Source organism: Sparus aurata, chromosome 10 (assembly GCF_900880675.1).
Source record: "Sparus aurata chromosome 10, fSpaAur1.1, whole genome shotgun sequence".
Lineage (NCBI taxonomy): Eukaryota > Metazoa > Chordata > Actinopteri > Spariformes > Sparidae > Sparus > Sparus aurata.
Window position 1 is genome coordinate 30,397,388 of NC_044196.1, and position 15,174 is coordinate 30,412,561.

At 45.8% G+C, this 15,174-nt stretch overlaps 1 protein-coding gene across 7 annotated transcripts in view; it reads right to left on the minus strand.

Moving 5' to 3' along the window:
• LOC115589702 (protein Dok-7) overlaps nucleotides 1–15,174 on the minus strand; it is a 34,222-nt gene that overhangs the window by 9,860 nt on the left and 9,188 nt on the right. For 3 of the 7 annotated variants that reach the window (XM_030430788.1, XM_030430784.1, XM_030430787.1), the window contains 7 exons: nucleotides 14,195–14,314; nucleotides 9,040–9,138; nucleotides 8,122–8,915; nucleotides 5,952–6,000; nucleotides 5,197–5,799; nucleotides 4,334–4,422; nucleotides 717–786 (listed from right to left, as the gene is read on the minus strand). In XM_030430788.1, the coding sequence (XP_030286648.1) occupies nucleotides 717–786; nucleotides 4,334–4,422; nucleotides 5,197–5,799; nucleotides 5,952–6,000; nucleotides 8,122–8,915; nucleotides 9,040–9,138; nucleotides 14,195–14,314 (1,824 nt within the window). Of the gene's footprint in view, nucleotides 1–716; nucleotides 787–4,333; nucleotides 4,423–5,196; nucleotides 5,875–5,951; nucleotides 6,001–8,121; nucleotides 8,916–9,039; nucleotides 9,139–14,194; nucleotides 14,315–15,174 lie in introns of those variants that run through there. The other 4 variants (XM_030430786.1, XM_030430785.1, XM_030430789.1 and 1 more) reach the window with 4 other exon arrangements.

Consider the following 15,174-nt stretch of genomic DNA (forward strand, 5'->3'; position numbering starts at 1 on the left):
GCTTCTGGTTTCTCTTCAGTTTTGGATTTCCTCTTTTTCCTGCTCTTGGTTATTTGGACTTTCGGGATATCATCTTACCATTAAAGCTTCATGTTCCACCTTCCTGCCTGCCTCTGAGCCTGCAGGCGGGACCTCAACATTTGGCAAACCTTGATAAAAATCCCCTCCACCCTTATCTCCATTTCAAGTCACAGAACTCTTTTTCAACCCATGAAGACTTGCAACTGAAAGCCAAGAGGTGGACTTCGAGTCAAGTCATCTATCTATTTATATTTAATGTGTCTGCACTCTCACTGTTGCAACCAGGTTAAAGACTGTACAAAGTAATAATGGAGAATAAATGAGCTTTTAACGCAGGCAGGCGGATGTCACTGGCACTGTGCGGGTCATGTACAGGTAACTAGTAGCAACAGTGGCTGTTCTGCCTCATGCCGTCATGCTATTTCAGACGCTGAGGGAGCTTAACTGTGTTTATTCATTCATTTTAATTCATGCACATCAAGCAGCAGGTAAACGCGCCTGCAGCTACATTGATTCAGGTGCATCGCGATGACTCATCCATTTAATTCGCTGTCTGCAAGTGTGTCCAGGTTGTATTAAGACACCCGGAAACGTTCAGAACAAAAAAACATCCAAAATGATCCACTGAGCATAAAAAAAACAACCACTCATCCCTCTGAGCAGCTGCTGGTGCTGTGACGTCGGCCTTCACTCACCTTCAGCCTCCTGGAGGAACCTCTGCTGACCACAGCTGCCCATCAACTCGTACTTGCTTTTTTCTTCTCCCTGCAGGACGCACAGACAGAAAGCAACGGAGGATTTACTTTATCTCCTGAGATATGAGACTGTGACCGTCTCCTCAGCAGCTCCTCGGACACATCGGGACTATTTATGGAGTGATATTCAGGATTTGCTGTATTACATGTGGAAAACAATGTCTGAAACGCCTCGTCTCAAGAGCGAGGGAGGGGGGGGACTGTGGCTTTTAGATCGCCGCCACATAATCTGTGACTCCAGACAGCCACTGTGGTGGGAGGACTGGCAGCAGAGTGCAGCCACACTGCTTTTAGTCTCACTGAGAGCCACGGTGCTCACAGAGAGGGATTCCTTGATGGGACCATCATCACGCTGCGAACGAATGAGGCGAGCACATGAAAGCAGATCCATCTAATGGGCACCAGATGATTATGCTGGTGCATTTTCCAGCAGCTGCGTTCTTCATCTGATGACTACTTGAATTGTTTCTTGATAATGGTGCTCCGTATCAGGGCACTCCGCGGGTCAACAGTGTGCAGCCTGCATACTGAAGGGAATCAATTTCTTTACAATGATCACATATTATGTTGTTTATTTCTTGGACAAATACACTTATTTACTCTCTTTCAACAAGTTAGATGAGGAGGTCGATACCACTCTCATGTCTGTGCATTGAAAGTGTCATTTGTACAGTATGGTCAGAATTAGAAAGCAGCTCCAAAAACACAGCATCTCACCAGAGACATCCTCACCTGCTGCTCTTTGCTAGCTATCCCTGGCTGTGTCTCATGGCTCAGTCAGCCGTGGAGCCGGTGGTCCCAGGCTGTGTCCGAAATCACTCACTACTCACTATATAGTGCACTACATAGTTACTACGCCATTTTGTAGTGATGTCCGAATGTCTAGTGGGGAATATTATACCCTATATAGTGCACTCAAAGTATCCCACAATGCATCGTGAAAAGTCGTGTACAGCCAATAGTCACTAACCAAGCGATTATTTACCATCATGCAACTGCATGGAGGTTTCAGTTCACGTTTCAACTGCGCGACAGTAGTGACGTCATTAACGGCGACGGAGTAGTGTCCGAAAGTCCGTTTTTCTTTCTGCCGTTGAGCTCACTACATAGTGCACTATGTTGGATTCACTATGTAGTGACTAGGGAGTAGGGAATGAGTGGGTGATTTCGGACACAGCCCTAGAGTCTCCTGGGCTTATCCTACAATTTGCTCCTTTACATGTTGAGCAGGATTCAGAAGGAGGTTAGCTTAGCTTAGCATAAAGCCGGAGGAAACTGCTATCCTGGCTACAAAAGTTGCAAAAGTACGACTCTGTTGAACACGTGCACACATTTACTTGAGCACAACTAACACAATGAAACCCCACTGTGTTAATAAGTTCAGTTCAGTAATGCAGCGAGAGTATTTCTGAACTTTGGAGCGAGCCCGGTAGCTGTTTACCCCTGCTGCCTGTCTTCATGCTAAGCTAGGCTAATCACCTCCTGGATCAAGAGCTGCAATTTCTGCTATTTTCTATGTCACTGTGTATGAATCTGTTCATAAATCCTTCTGATTAACTGATTGGATGTGTCAGAAAAGTGTCGATCAGAGTTTCCCAAAAGAAAAACTTAAATCGATCGTCCAAAACAGTCAGCGATTCATTTAATAGTGAACGCTAATCTGCTGCTTGTCGCAGCTCTAGCTGAGGTAAATATGTTAGTGAATCATCTGTACCGACATTTCTTGGAACGTTTTGGCTGATAGGCCCTCAGTTGCCAGTTTATTAGTTGCACCTGGATAAAACTAAAAGTGATAAAGACTTTAAAGTTGAGTCAGCACCTCTGCAGAACGACATTAAATGGCAGTGACAGCTGCTTCTTCACATGCAGCCCTGCCGCTCCCTGCTGCACTCCTCCTTCTTTAAGCTGAACAAACACCTCTGAGAACAATGTGTCTCATCACACAGCACAGACGGCACAGACAGGAAGTACAGTACCGTGACGCTGTGATTTCAGCCCATCACATCACGCAGATGGGGGCTTTCTTTCATCATACATACTAATCTTAAACATTGTGTATTTCAATAAGTTTGCCTCCGGGTGAATTACTGTAAAGGTGAATTAGGCTTCTTGTGCGCTTTAGTCCACACATCCATGTGCGTTGCTGTCATGACCTGGGGCATCTGATGTGAGTTTGCATAATTGGTCAATGGCAAAAAATGAATAAAAAAAAAATACAAAAGCATCTCTGAACATTTTAAAATTGGAGAATACAGTGCGAGTCTGCACAGTGCGAGGCTGAGGCATCACCTAGATTTCCCTCAGGACAAAGACCTGTTACTGTACAGGGTTCGTACACATTTTTCAAGGACTGTAACAACGCTGTTTCAGAGAGTGCTGGCTCAGGATGTGTCTTATACATCAATCAGCTGTAAAAAAAAGAGGTATGTACGTGTTCATCATTAACCCCTGAGACGTCCATGTGCTGTCGCTATTATCTTTCCCTTTCACCTTTAACATGTGGAGACTGATAGAGACGGACACGTTTCTCTCAACGTCATGCTCGTGTTGTTTCGAAGCGCAAAGCACATGAAATCAAGTCGCAGCTTCCAAAATGAATACAGTAGCCAGCCTGGCTTTAAGTTCACATCTTTAACATATCTGCATTAAAATGAGTTGTGCACTTTCATTATCCAAAAGGGTTTCTACAGACTCAGAGAAATCTGTGATTTTACTCAAAACCTCGCCCCTGAGTCATGGACGTAGATTTTTATTGTGGTTGTTTAATATCAGGGTTCGTACTCATTTTTCAAGGTCAAATTCAAGCACTTTTCAAGCACTTTTAAGGGTCATTTTTTAAGATTTTCCAGCACCTTACTGCTGGGGTAAAATACGTATCTACAGGAATATATAAACTCATTATTTTTTCTTCACTTTTTATCACAATTATGTACACTGTATTATGCTGTAAACATCTAAAGTTATGTTTCATAATAACAAAAACTTCAGAAATCAATTATCCAGTCTGATCCCAATTTGTGAAAGACACAGAGTTATAGTGTTAAGCACTTAAACTAAAATCCAAGCACTTTTCAGACCTTGAAAACACAACATTGAAATTCAAGTACTTTCAAGGATTTCAAGCACCCGTACAAACCCTGTAATATAGAAAACAACTCCCATGATCCCACACTGCTTCTGTCTTTTGTTTTGTTTCGACTGACGGACTCAACGCAGCAGAAATCACACACCGTGGGTTTAAAATGAGCAGCTGGTTGTTTTACAGATCTCTGCGGAGACGATCCGACTTTCTCAACGCCGATTATTCGTTGACGTTGAAGGAAACACTGGTGCGACACATTCTGTCGTGGCGATTTCAGACGTCGCTCCAGCCTCCTTTAAACGCCAACCTCTGAGCAGTCGCTCATTAGGATTCCCATCGGTAGGTTTTCACACTAGATCGGACATTTCCCCGAGAAAAACTCTTTCTCTGAACTCTGAGCACAATGACTTACACAGTCACAATGTGTGAGCCGTTGATAGCATAAAGCGGATTAGAGACTTCTGGATTGGCCTACCTCCGAGCTCCTCTCCGCCGTCCGACTCTCCATGATCTCATAAGCGGGATCAGCTCTGCGTCTTTCCTCTTTACTGTGGAGCCTTTTGTCTGGTAGGAGAGAAAGTATAGAGTGTTTTAAAAGTAGGAAGCTGAACTGCAGGAGGGGAAGAATCCCACACTGTGGCTGCGTGAATCAGCCGTAGACGAGCTGCTGTCTGGGGGATGAACGCACGGTTCCCTGTAGATCCAGTGATCATCTCGCTGGATCACAAACTATCAACTCGCACGGGGAAGAAGAGCTGTGCTGATCACAACCTGCATGCTGGTTAAAAGTCTGAGCATGCAGCAGACGGTTCATTCAGATCGAAGCACTGTTTTCACTGATACCTTCAGTAACAGCCCGACTGGTAGAGGATCGTTAAGGTCGATAGGTGTCTGAGATTAAAGAGAGACACACAGATCTGCACAATGGTCAGTTTTTGTTTCCTATAAGGATTCCTTCAATTTTGTTTTGGCTTTATTAACCATTAATAAGACAGTAATGAATAAAACAAATTGGGCCTTAAAAATCCCCAAACAGTCTCTATTGGACTTTGCAAATGCATTTTTGATGTTATCTCTCTCGCAGTAATCCCCTCGACTCTTCCCTCAGACAGTTTAGTTGTAAGAGCAGCACAACAGAAGGGAAACCTCACAGAGTGCAGAGAGAGAGAGAGAACAAGGAGCTGATTAAAGAACCAGAGGCCAGGAGGGAAAGTGGGTTTTTATCGATGATGAGGAGAGCCACCGAACAGAAAAACAAAAGAGAAGATCCATTCCAAAGCACGGAGGAGGAAAAGGACACCGGAGGAATTGCAGAAGCTTTGCAGAGGGGCCTCTTACCTTCGCCGGGCGCCGTCCGATCATTCGTCTCCCCGCGCTGACACTGGCCGTCCACAAGCTGTGATCCATCACTGCGAGCTTGATGGAGCAGCTCCTCGTTAGCGGCGGCTTCGTGTTCTCGGCTTCTCGCCAAGGGCGGCGCAGTTGGAGAGGTTCTTAAGGTGGAAAGGTTCCCGCTGCGGTACATTAGAGGAGGGGCGACCCGTGGCGGCGGGCGGCAGTGCTCCGCCTGACACTTGAAGCAGTTCTCATAAATGACGGCTCCTCGGTGTTGCTGTGGAGCTTGTGACGGCGGTGCACAGGTTGGCGCTGATGGTAGCTCGCTTCCAACTCTGGGCCTCATTGACTCGTACAGGTTCAGTCTGTTAGCCTTCGCCTCTGGCTGCCTGTCTGCACTCGGGAAGCCCAGCAGCTCCGCTAACAGTCCGGCCAGCTTCTCTCTTCCTTTCTTCGGCAGCGGTGAATCCTCACCCGTCCTCACACAGCCAGCGGAGGAGCAGGATTTCTCCAGAATTTCCTTCACTGCAGTGTAATATTCACTGGCGCTGGGCGTGCGTGGCGGTTTGTGGACGCTTTGATCTGCTGGATTGAAAATATGACGTTCTGGAGGCAGAGAAAGCTTTCAGCGGTGTTCTGAAGCAGATCAGCCGGCTCCGGCTGCTCCAGCCGACACTGAAGCTTTTCATCAAAAACATGCATCAGCTCTTCATACATGCAGGAATCAACACGTGCAACACTTCAATGATGACACTCACCTGGTATGGCAGGTATCACTGAGCCACCTGCAGGGATGTACGGTGTCCCCTGCGAGACAAAACAGAAAGGTTTGCATGAATCACATTTTTAGTGCACAATGGCTTAATTAAGACGCAGTTATGTGATCTATAATGCCCGACAAAGTGCAGGAATCTGAAGAATTATTGTGCTGACGTGTCATTTTCCAAAGAAAACTGAAAAATCTAAGATGTAAAATGCGAGAGGACGTTCTCTGACCCGATTGCTGCTAATGAAAATGTATTTCAAAGTATTTTTATGAAGATTAAAGGGAACACGTCACCCAGTGCAGCAACACGGCTCAGTTTTAGTTGTTTGTGGACGACAATGAAGAACAGAAGACTATAGAGAGATATTGCAGGTTTTGGCTGCACAGATTTGTAGAACTTTTGGTTGTTTTTGGTCTTCTTTTATAGGCTTTGTTGACGGTTATTCAACATGATGTATAATATCAGCAGCCTTCCCCTGCTGAACGCTCACCGCAGTGGACTGTTTGGTTTCAGAGCTGCGAGGTGTGAAGGCTGTGAATGTCACGTCCGTGGCTGTCAGATGACTTCATCCGTCACACAGAGCGCGCTCCACACTTTCTCTCGTAGGTTCATTAACCACACTCCCCCTCGGTGCCTTTCATGATGCGATTCACTCTGATCGGAATTCATGTATTCATTAATATATTCAAAAAGCGTGAGAGGACATGTGTTGTGGGGTTAAAGTTTTAGTTTATTGTTATTGTTCTGAACTAGCCCTTTAACTGTGAGCCAGTCAACACTACAGGGTGGATTGTGTTGGTCACGCTGAGGGTGAGAATCTCTTCCCACACTGCTCATGAGCCACCAGCTTCTGGACCCTAACTAATGTTTCACTTGAAGACAAACAAAGTGAAACTGAAGACTTTGTTCAAATAATCAAAGATGACATGCACGCTCACATAACTGCACCACCAGCAGGTGGAGCTATAATAAAAGTGACCGTCAGAGACAGAGAAGCTTTCACTGAGTTTGCACCTGGATGTTCAGATGAGAAGGGAATCTACATCACAGCTCAGCCTCAAAACTAAACACAGAGAATTTAACTTTATTTAACTGCTGTAAATAAAAAAAATCAAAGACTAAAAACTGATTTCTCCTCAAATCCAACATGTCTGCCTTCACTTCCAGCAACAACAGCCAACGAGAACTGAATCAACAAGTCAGATTCAAGTCATTCTGAGACAAAAACGCTGCTAAACACGCTTTTTGGTTTCATAAACGTGAATATTGACTCATCCTCTTTGATTGATGTTTGTTTAAAGGTGATACTGACAGGAGTATTTGTAACCAAGGAGACCCATAATGTTATTTGGAACCATATAGATCTGCTGTAAAGTCTAAATTAGAGTAAATATTAATAGAATGCAACTTAAAAAAACCCACTTACATCAGCTGACATCTTGCTTTATTAATGTGTATAATCAGGATTGACTGCCGGGTCAATCGACCCTGCAGAACTAATTCAGAACGTTACAGATTAAAACAAGTTTGACGTCTTCTGGATGTTTTCTGATGAGTCACATGATCTGCTGCATTCTACTGCTTCCTCTCTTCAGACGAACGAGACGCATGAGGGGGAAAAAAAACTGCTTCACACCTTATTTTCCTCGACCTCATGATATTAAACTTCAACAAAACAAGTGAGTCGAATATATAAACTAGGCCGTGGCTAAATTGTGACGGACATTTATAACTATTCTCAGACAAACATTGAGAGAGAGGGATGGATATCGAGGTTTTAATCTGCTGGATACAACGACAGCGTCCACCTCCATCTGGCTGCTAAAACACTAACTTGTCAGACAGATGGGCCATGACACTGTTTGCTGTTTTGACACCGAGCGTAGCGCGGCAGCGCCGTCAACGCCTGCACGATACCACAAAGGTCACCCTGACAGCGTGCCGCGGAGCAGATGATGGAGTGATGATGAGGCCTGTTCACACAAGCTGCTACTGTGTGACAGGGAGTCGCACAGCAGAGACATTCAGGAGGCGACTGAACGGGAGTTGTTTCGAAGTTTTGATGCAAACAGATGGCTAATGAAAAAAATTAAAAAATAGCAGCACTTATTTTTTTGGAAGGCAGACAACAACTGACACGGAGAGATTTGTCTCTACTCACCTTAAATCCGCCGCACACCGAGCAGATGGTCACAATGGTTTTGGACACGGAGCTGCAGATGTGACAGGAGTCTGGGTGTTCACTAGAGGGCGCCACCTTGGTCTTCTTACCGTCCTCTGAGGGGCCCTGTAGGCGCTCGCCCCCCGACTGTCCGTCAGGAGTGTCTGAGTGACCCTCACAGGTCACGGTGCAGCTCTTGTCCCCCTTTGAGTCTGTTGTGAGGCCTGAAGAGGCCGGAGAGTCCTTAGTAGGGGTGGAGGGTTCGTTGTCGCTGGCACCCCCACTCCCCTCCTGCAACAGATTTTTGGGGCTGTCGTAGACGTACCTAAGTGACGTGGGTACCTGGTACTCATGTCCAGGGGCCGTGGGGCAAGTACAAGGGCTCAGGTCTTGAGCCAAGTGGGGAGGCAAGCTGAAAACAGAGCCGAAGTCCTCCCCGGGGGTGATGTCCAGGCTGCCGGTGTAGGAGGAGAAGCTTCCAGAGTAAGAGGAATGGCTGCCGGTGGCGATGCCGCTGTCGGACGAGCTCTGGCGGCCGATCTCCTGGAGCTGCCGGGGGGGCTTGGCGGCAGGTCGCGTCCCGCCCCCCTGGCTGACGGAAAGCTTCTCCATGCTCTGTAACGCCGCCTTGGCGCCTGCGTGGACGACGTTTTCAGGCGGGTTGGAGGCCTGTTCGCTCCAAATGGCCAGCCGGCTGCCGATGCTGCAGTCCGACTGGCTGGTGTCAGACGTGTCGGAGGAACCGGATATGCTGCGGTCGTCTCCCCCGGCAGACGGGCAGTACGAGGAAGAGGCTACACAGAAAAAAAACATTTATGTTAACCTCATGTAAACTACAGATATGTAACAGAAAACCCAGTGACTCCAAGACGACGGAACCAGAACTCATGTTCTGGTCGCAGTCACGTGGCTCTCTACCTGTGCTGCTCCGGTGGGACAGCATGCTCAGGCGTTTCTCCAGCTCCTGGGCCTCGTGGTTCAGCCTCTCCTCCGAGCTCGTCTGACTGGCGCTGGGGTCTGTTGGAGAGAACATCCGTCATCGAACTGATGAGCGACGACAGGGTTAGTTTAGTGAGTCCTGCTACTGTCACCGAGACGCCGATCAGATGTGATGCAGCCGAGCGTTTTGTACGGCAGCTGTGGAAACACATCCAGTTACTCCGCAGAAACAAGACGGGACACCTCAACCAACCAGAGCGTCGCTCATCTTCCCGTGTCTTCCTCAAAATCAAAACGCCATCGAGTGGAAGCTAACAAATGCTTTGCCAGGAGTGCTGCGTTCTATTATTTGGTCTTTGTGGGAACAGATGAAGGGTCACACATGGGAACACCAGCAGTATTTGAGCAACACTACAGGGTTTATTAATAGCGCTGCCACGTGGTTCTGGTGGTAAGCACTGGCTACAGACTGTCGGTGCTGGTCGAGGATCTAATGTACCTACGACCGTCCAAGGTCAACCCTAACGCTGGATCGATTCATTGGATTCATCCATCAGCGCCTGCAACAGCCGTGTGGTGAAGTATCACCGACAGTGGCCTGAATTAAAAAAATAAAGACCGGGACGAACTCATATAGTTACATGTTGATTGTTTCAATTTCCCTTTTAAATCCCGTCTCACTACCTGGAAGACAACAAGCTGTCAGGGCTGCTGGTTTTTACCAAGACGTACATCAACGGACTTGAAGAATCCAAAGAGCTGAACTTGCTAAACTACCTCCTGCAGTCTGAAGACCAACAGAGCTGCAACAATCAGCTGATTTATTAATCACACAATTTAAAAAATATTGGCCAGTTACTCTGATCATTGCTGAATCGTTTCAGAGTCTTTCACTTTTGGACGTTACCCTGCTCACCTGGACTCCCCTCTACATACCAGAACGTCCTCATTAAAATACTTGCTTCTCATCATGACCAGATGTTTCCGTCATGGTGGAAACACGTCTCCTTAATATGACAAAGATGTGAGGATTTCTTCAAAAGATGGCCGTTCTGTTTGCGCACCAGCGCCATCGCGAATACAACCCGCGTCTCGTCACGGCTGCATCCAAATATTAAAAAGGTGACGCAGCCTCTGCCAACACTGAAATTAAGATGTAGCACGGCGTCTGCGCTACCTGCTGCTGTTTGATTATCAGCCGATAGAGATTCACATCATACACGCCTCCTTGTGTGCCATCTGCACTGCACTCAGTCGCCTGTGTAACAAGCAGCACGCCAGCACGGCCAGACGGAGCGCAGCCGAACAGATCAAAACAGGGAGCATCCTGGGTAATATCTGCCGGACCAACAGGTGTCACAGCCAATCACACGCTGGATTCTTGTGGCTGAGCTGCACTTAACGCCTCGTCCTCCTCTCACAGTCGCAGGAGACAGAGAATATGGCCAGAGATGGCAGAGAAAAGAGTAAACAGGCTCTCAACATGTTCTCATATCTACAGGAATGAGATAAAGAATCAAACTAAATACACTCCCTTAAAAAAAAACTGAAAATATTGTAATAAACATCATAAAAAACTTGGCAAATCGTCAAATTACAAAGGAACTGTTTGACATTTGCGGTTGATTGATTTGATCTGATCGCTGAACATGAAGCTACAGTCGGGAGCCATGAGACTATTAGTTTAGTTTATATAAAGGTTATTAGTCTCAAACCATTGTGCTAATCAATCATTTCAGTCATTTTTAAGAAAGAACGTCAAACATTTTCTTTGTCATTTATGATAATAATTGATGAGTCTTAGAGAAACAATTTTCTTTGACATTTTACAAAAGGTCTAGTATTTACCAAGTGGTCGTTTGTTGACATTTCACCGGAGTAACTGCTAGATGCTGCCAACTGTAGCTGCTGTTAGCTAGTTAGCTAAGTTAGCTAAGTTAGCCATGTAGCTAGAGTTTCAGACAGGGAGCTCAGTGTGGTATTACAAAGCATAGGCCAGGGCTAGCTGGTTAGCATGCTAACTTCAGTAAACATCTCTGCGACACCATCTATAGATGTCTTTGACGTTACGCCAAAACTGTTTCTTATTCAGGTTTTATTGACAATCGTATATTTTTTTAATGATTCAAATGACAAATCTTACATATTGCACCTTTAAATATCTTTAAAAATTTGCTTCATGTAAAGACTGGAAACAGGAGGAGACAAAAAGAACGAAACCATCCTCACACGTTAAAATCCTGTTTGTTTACTCCGCACAGATCCAAAGAAGAAGGAAGTCTGCATCTATTTATTTAACATGCAAATGTGTTATAAAGCCATAAACTCATTATTTCACTTTAATCCTATACAGTGATTCTAACTATCTGTTCAGCTTAATGTTTTCCTTTATCTTGAACCAACCACTGAAACCTTCATTCTCAACACACTGACAGGCTGATCACCTGTTATATCTGCACTGTATATAGTCCTGGGTACATTAGTGGAAGTGTAAGCTGGAGGTTAAACACAGCGTCGTACAGTGAACGGCAGAGAGGTGGAAACAGTACGACGCGGCACGCAACGGTGACAAACGGATACGTGACCCCCGGGGACAAAACAGCCATTAATCAAAACAGAGGCAGGGAAATGCAGCGACAGGGACGCAGAGAAGAACTGAGAGGTGAAACACGAGTGAGCACGAGAGACACAATTAAATGCTGCAGATAGGAGTAAGAGGGAGGGAGAGAGAAAGAGGGAGAGAGAGGGAGAGTGAGAGAGAGGGAGAGAGAGGGAGGGAGAAAGAGAGAGAGAGAGAGAGAGTCGGAGCTGACGGGGGGGAGGCGGCAGTGGAATCCTGTGGATGAGGTTACATACATGCTCCGAGTGATTAGGAGGCTTTGGCTGCTCCACTTGTGTGAACTGTGACTTTGACCCCTCGCTCTCCCTCCGACATCCTCCCTGCTATTTATTCTACTACGCACCACAATAATAGGAGTATGAGCTCAACCTGTGATTGGGCGGCGAGATGTGTGAAATCCAGAATATCCACGAGCCCCCACAGCTGCCCGCTGCACATTTCCTGTCGGGTTACGTACTAGGTGAGAAGAAAATGTTCAAAACTGGCAGTGTGGAAACTGTGAGTGTTAACAGTGGAGAGCAGATCATGTTTAACAGCTTTAAGAGAGAACGTTTCTACTATTTCTTTTTTTTTTTTTTTTATCTAAACCTGCAATTACTGCATTTTTTGGTCACTCGGGGTCAACAGATGAAACACTGTATACACAACGTTGACATATTATCCTCCTGTCACAAAATAAACACTTATATGGAGTCATGTTTGTGTCCACCTAGTGAACATAGTCTTTTTAGCTCCGTTTTTGGTCTCCACCAGCTTCTGAGGGGAATATCTGTTTCTTCAGCGGCTAACTGCTCCACTATGTTAACTTAGCTCGTGGCTAACTTTGCCTTTCTGTCGTTTGGAGCTGGACAGATAGCGTACGGCGGGTTCATCTGAGCTTTTTTCACTGGAAAGAAAGAATGCAGCCCAAAAACAAATCATGACAATTAAGTTGCAGACCAGAAAATCAAAACAACGAGACGAAAGACGCTAAAACTGCAGACTTGAGCAAAAACTCTGTGGGTTTTTCACTTAGCTGTCGATTAGCTTACATAAAAGAGGTCAGCCACAGTTGGAAACGGATATCATAACTCCACCTGCAACATTATTTTGTAGAGAAATGTCCACAAAATGAAGCTGATTGATGGCTCGGTGAATCCAGCATGCATTTTGATTCGCCGCCAGCGTTTTTCTACTGTTCAACTAATCGCTCTGAAAGTGATCTCAATGATATCGGTCCTCTCTGTCGTTGTCATTACAGGGGTGGTGCAGACTGTGAAATTGTTATACTTCTTGGCGTGGATGCTCCGTTAGTATAAAAACACTGATTACAGCAGCTTTAAGTTTGTGAGTTGGACACTCTGAAAGCTGCAGGGAAACAAGCTTAAACAACTGTATTTTTATTTTTTTATCAGAAAATTGTGAAACACGCCAAGAAAAGTTTCCCAGAGTCCACTGACGTCTGTAAATTGCTTGTCACAGTCCAAATGCGGCTATAATAAGCTTCCTCTCACAACAGCCAAAAAAGAAAACCAGCAAATATTCACAGCCGAGACGCTGGAACCAGATAAAGTTTGGCAAAATTCAAACTCATTAATCACGACGGTTACAGTTGTGGATGCGTATCCTGCACTGAAATGACATAAACAAAACTGATGTTTCACAAGCAACTTCAGCATTGGAAATAAACTTTTTTTTTTAGCACGGATGCTGTCAAGTTCTCACAAAGTGAGGCAGAGGAGAGGCGGAGGAGCAGAGCTGAGGGTGGACAAGCTACAGTTCATTATACAGACACACCTACAGAGGACACTATTAAACCTTTACTCAACTTATTACACTTTATTAAATATCCGCAGATGAAGATTATGATGTTTACACTTCAGTCCCGTCATTTATCCAGTGTGCTGCACGTCTATGATAGATAACAACCCTGCAGTAACAACAGCACAGCCCCCCCCCCCGGCTCCTCCACGGGAGCTCTTCGCCCTCAACTATTCATAGACTACAACTGAACCTGGTGCCATAATCACACCGAGTACACAAGTTATTCTCTCACCCATGTTGAGGTGACCCGAAGCTTTACATTCACCACAGTACACTTAAGTCAGGGGTTTGGACGTTTGACTAAAATTATAAATTGCTTCACAGGATTATCCAATTATGTTTTTTTTTAAAAACCAGCTGTCAGTCACGATTAAGTCACATCAAAGCACATCCATTCACGGAGGAATCCTCTGACTCATTCAGCCAAAAATGGATGGATTCCAGGAAGGCAGCGCACCTCAGTGCCACGGCGGATCCCCGGAGGCGCAGGAGGGGAGCCACCCCGCGTCTAAATGGCCACTGTTGACTCAAGTGTTTGCCCACACCCCTCGGCAACAGCACGGCCAGTAATCATCCAGACAAGCATCGCACAGAGATTCTTCTGCTTTCTCTAAATTACAGTCTGTACCTCTAAAACCCTCCCTCTCTTACATGCAGTCCGTTTTTCTAGTCCTCTCCAGCTCGCAGCTTTAAAACACCTCTGGCACTGACCTGGCAACACTGGCCGCAGTCCAAAAGGGCCTCTGGTGGGGGAGATGCCTCTGACGACGCAGTCGAACAGAAAGCTGATCTGCTCGCTCTCGGCAGACGCCAGCAGAAAAACACCGGCCCCTGTAGAAAAGAAGAGTGTGTGTTAGAGTTACGTTGCGTTGAAATATCCTCGGAAAGGCCAAACGGACCACTTTACTCTGCAAGAAGGTAGAATAAATCTGTAAATCTGAAACCTGGTAACTGCTTCTTCATTGAGTCTATAAAAGTGTAAAGACAGTAACAAAATGACCACCAAGAAACTAAAAACCCAAAGTTTTCCGTTTCTTATCAGAAGAATCAAAGAAAAACATCAAATCCTCAGGACAGACGAGCTGGAACCATAAACAGTTGGGCGATTTTTCGTGGGAATCCTCAGAGTCGACGGTGATAGAAGATCTGTCAGCAGATAGCAGATGAGCCGAGACTGAGGACTGATGGGAAGGTCATCAACTGAAATAAAAGTAAATGAAGTTGTTCCAAATCATCCGGAGGGGGGCGTGAACATTTGTACGAGATTTCATGGAAATCCATCTGACAGCAGTCGCTCAAAACAATACACGTTGACCTCACGGTGGCCCCTGAGGGACAGTACGAGGGCGAGCAACGGCGACATGGATATCTGATTAAATGTTGTGAACGTCCAGGACTCTATGAACCAAGACCAACGCTGAGTTCTAACACTTGGCACTCGCTTTGCTCTAAAAAAGAAATAAAGGCTGGTCGTGGCTGCTTGTATAGATTTCAAGTCACAAGAAACCTGATGTCCTCTTTACTGCTCCCAGTTTGTCTTCCACATCGATCTAGAAGGTGATCAAAGACGATATAATAACGTGAAGGTTACAGGTGCTGCTCCACAGACGCCCTGACCTCCCTCAGACAAGACAAATGGCTCTCCATCACAAGGTGTCACTAGAAAGGGTCGTGGTGTCACCTCGTCCCTG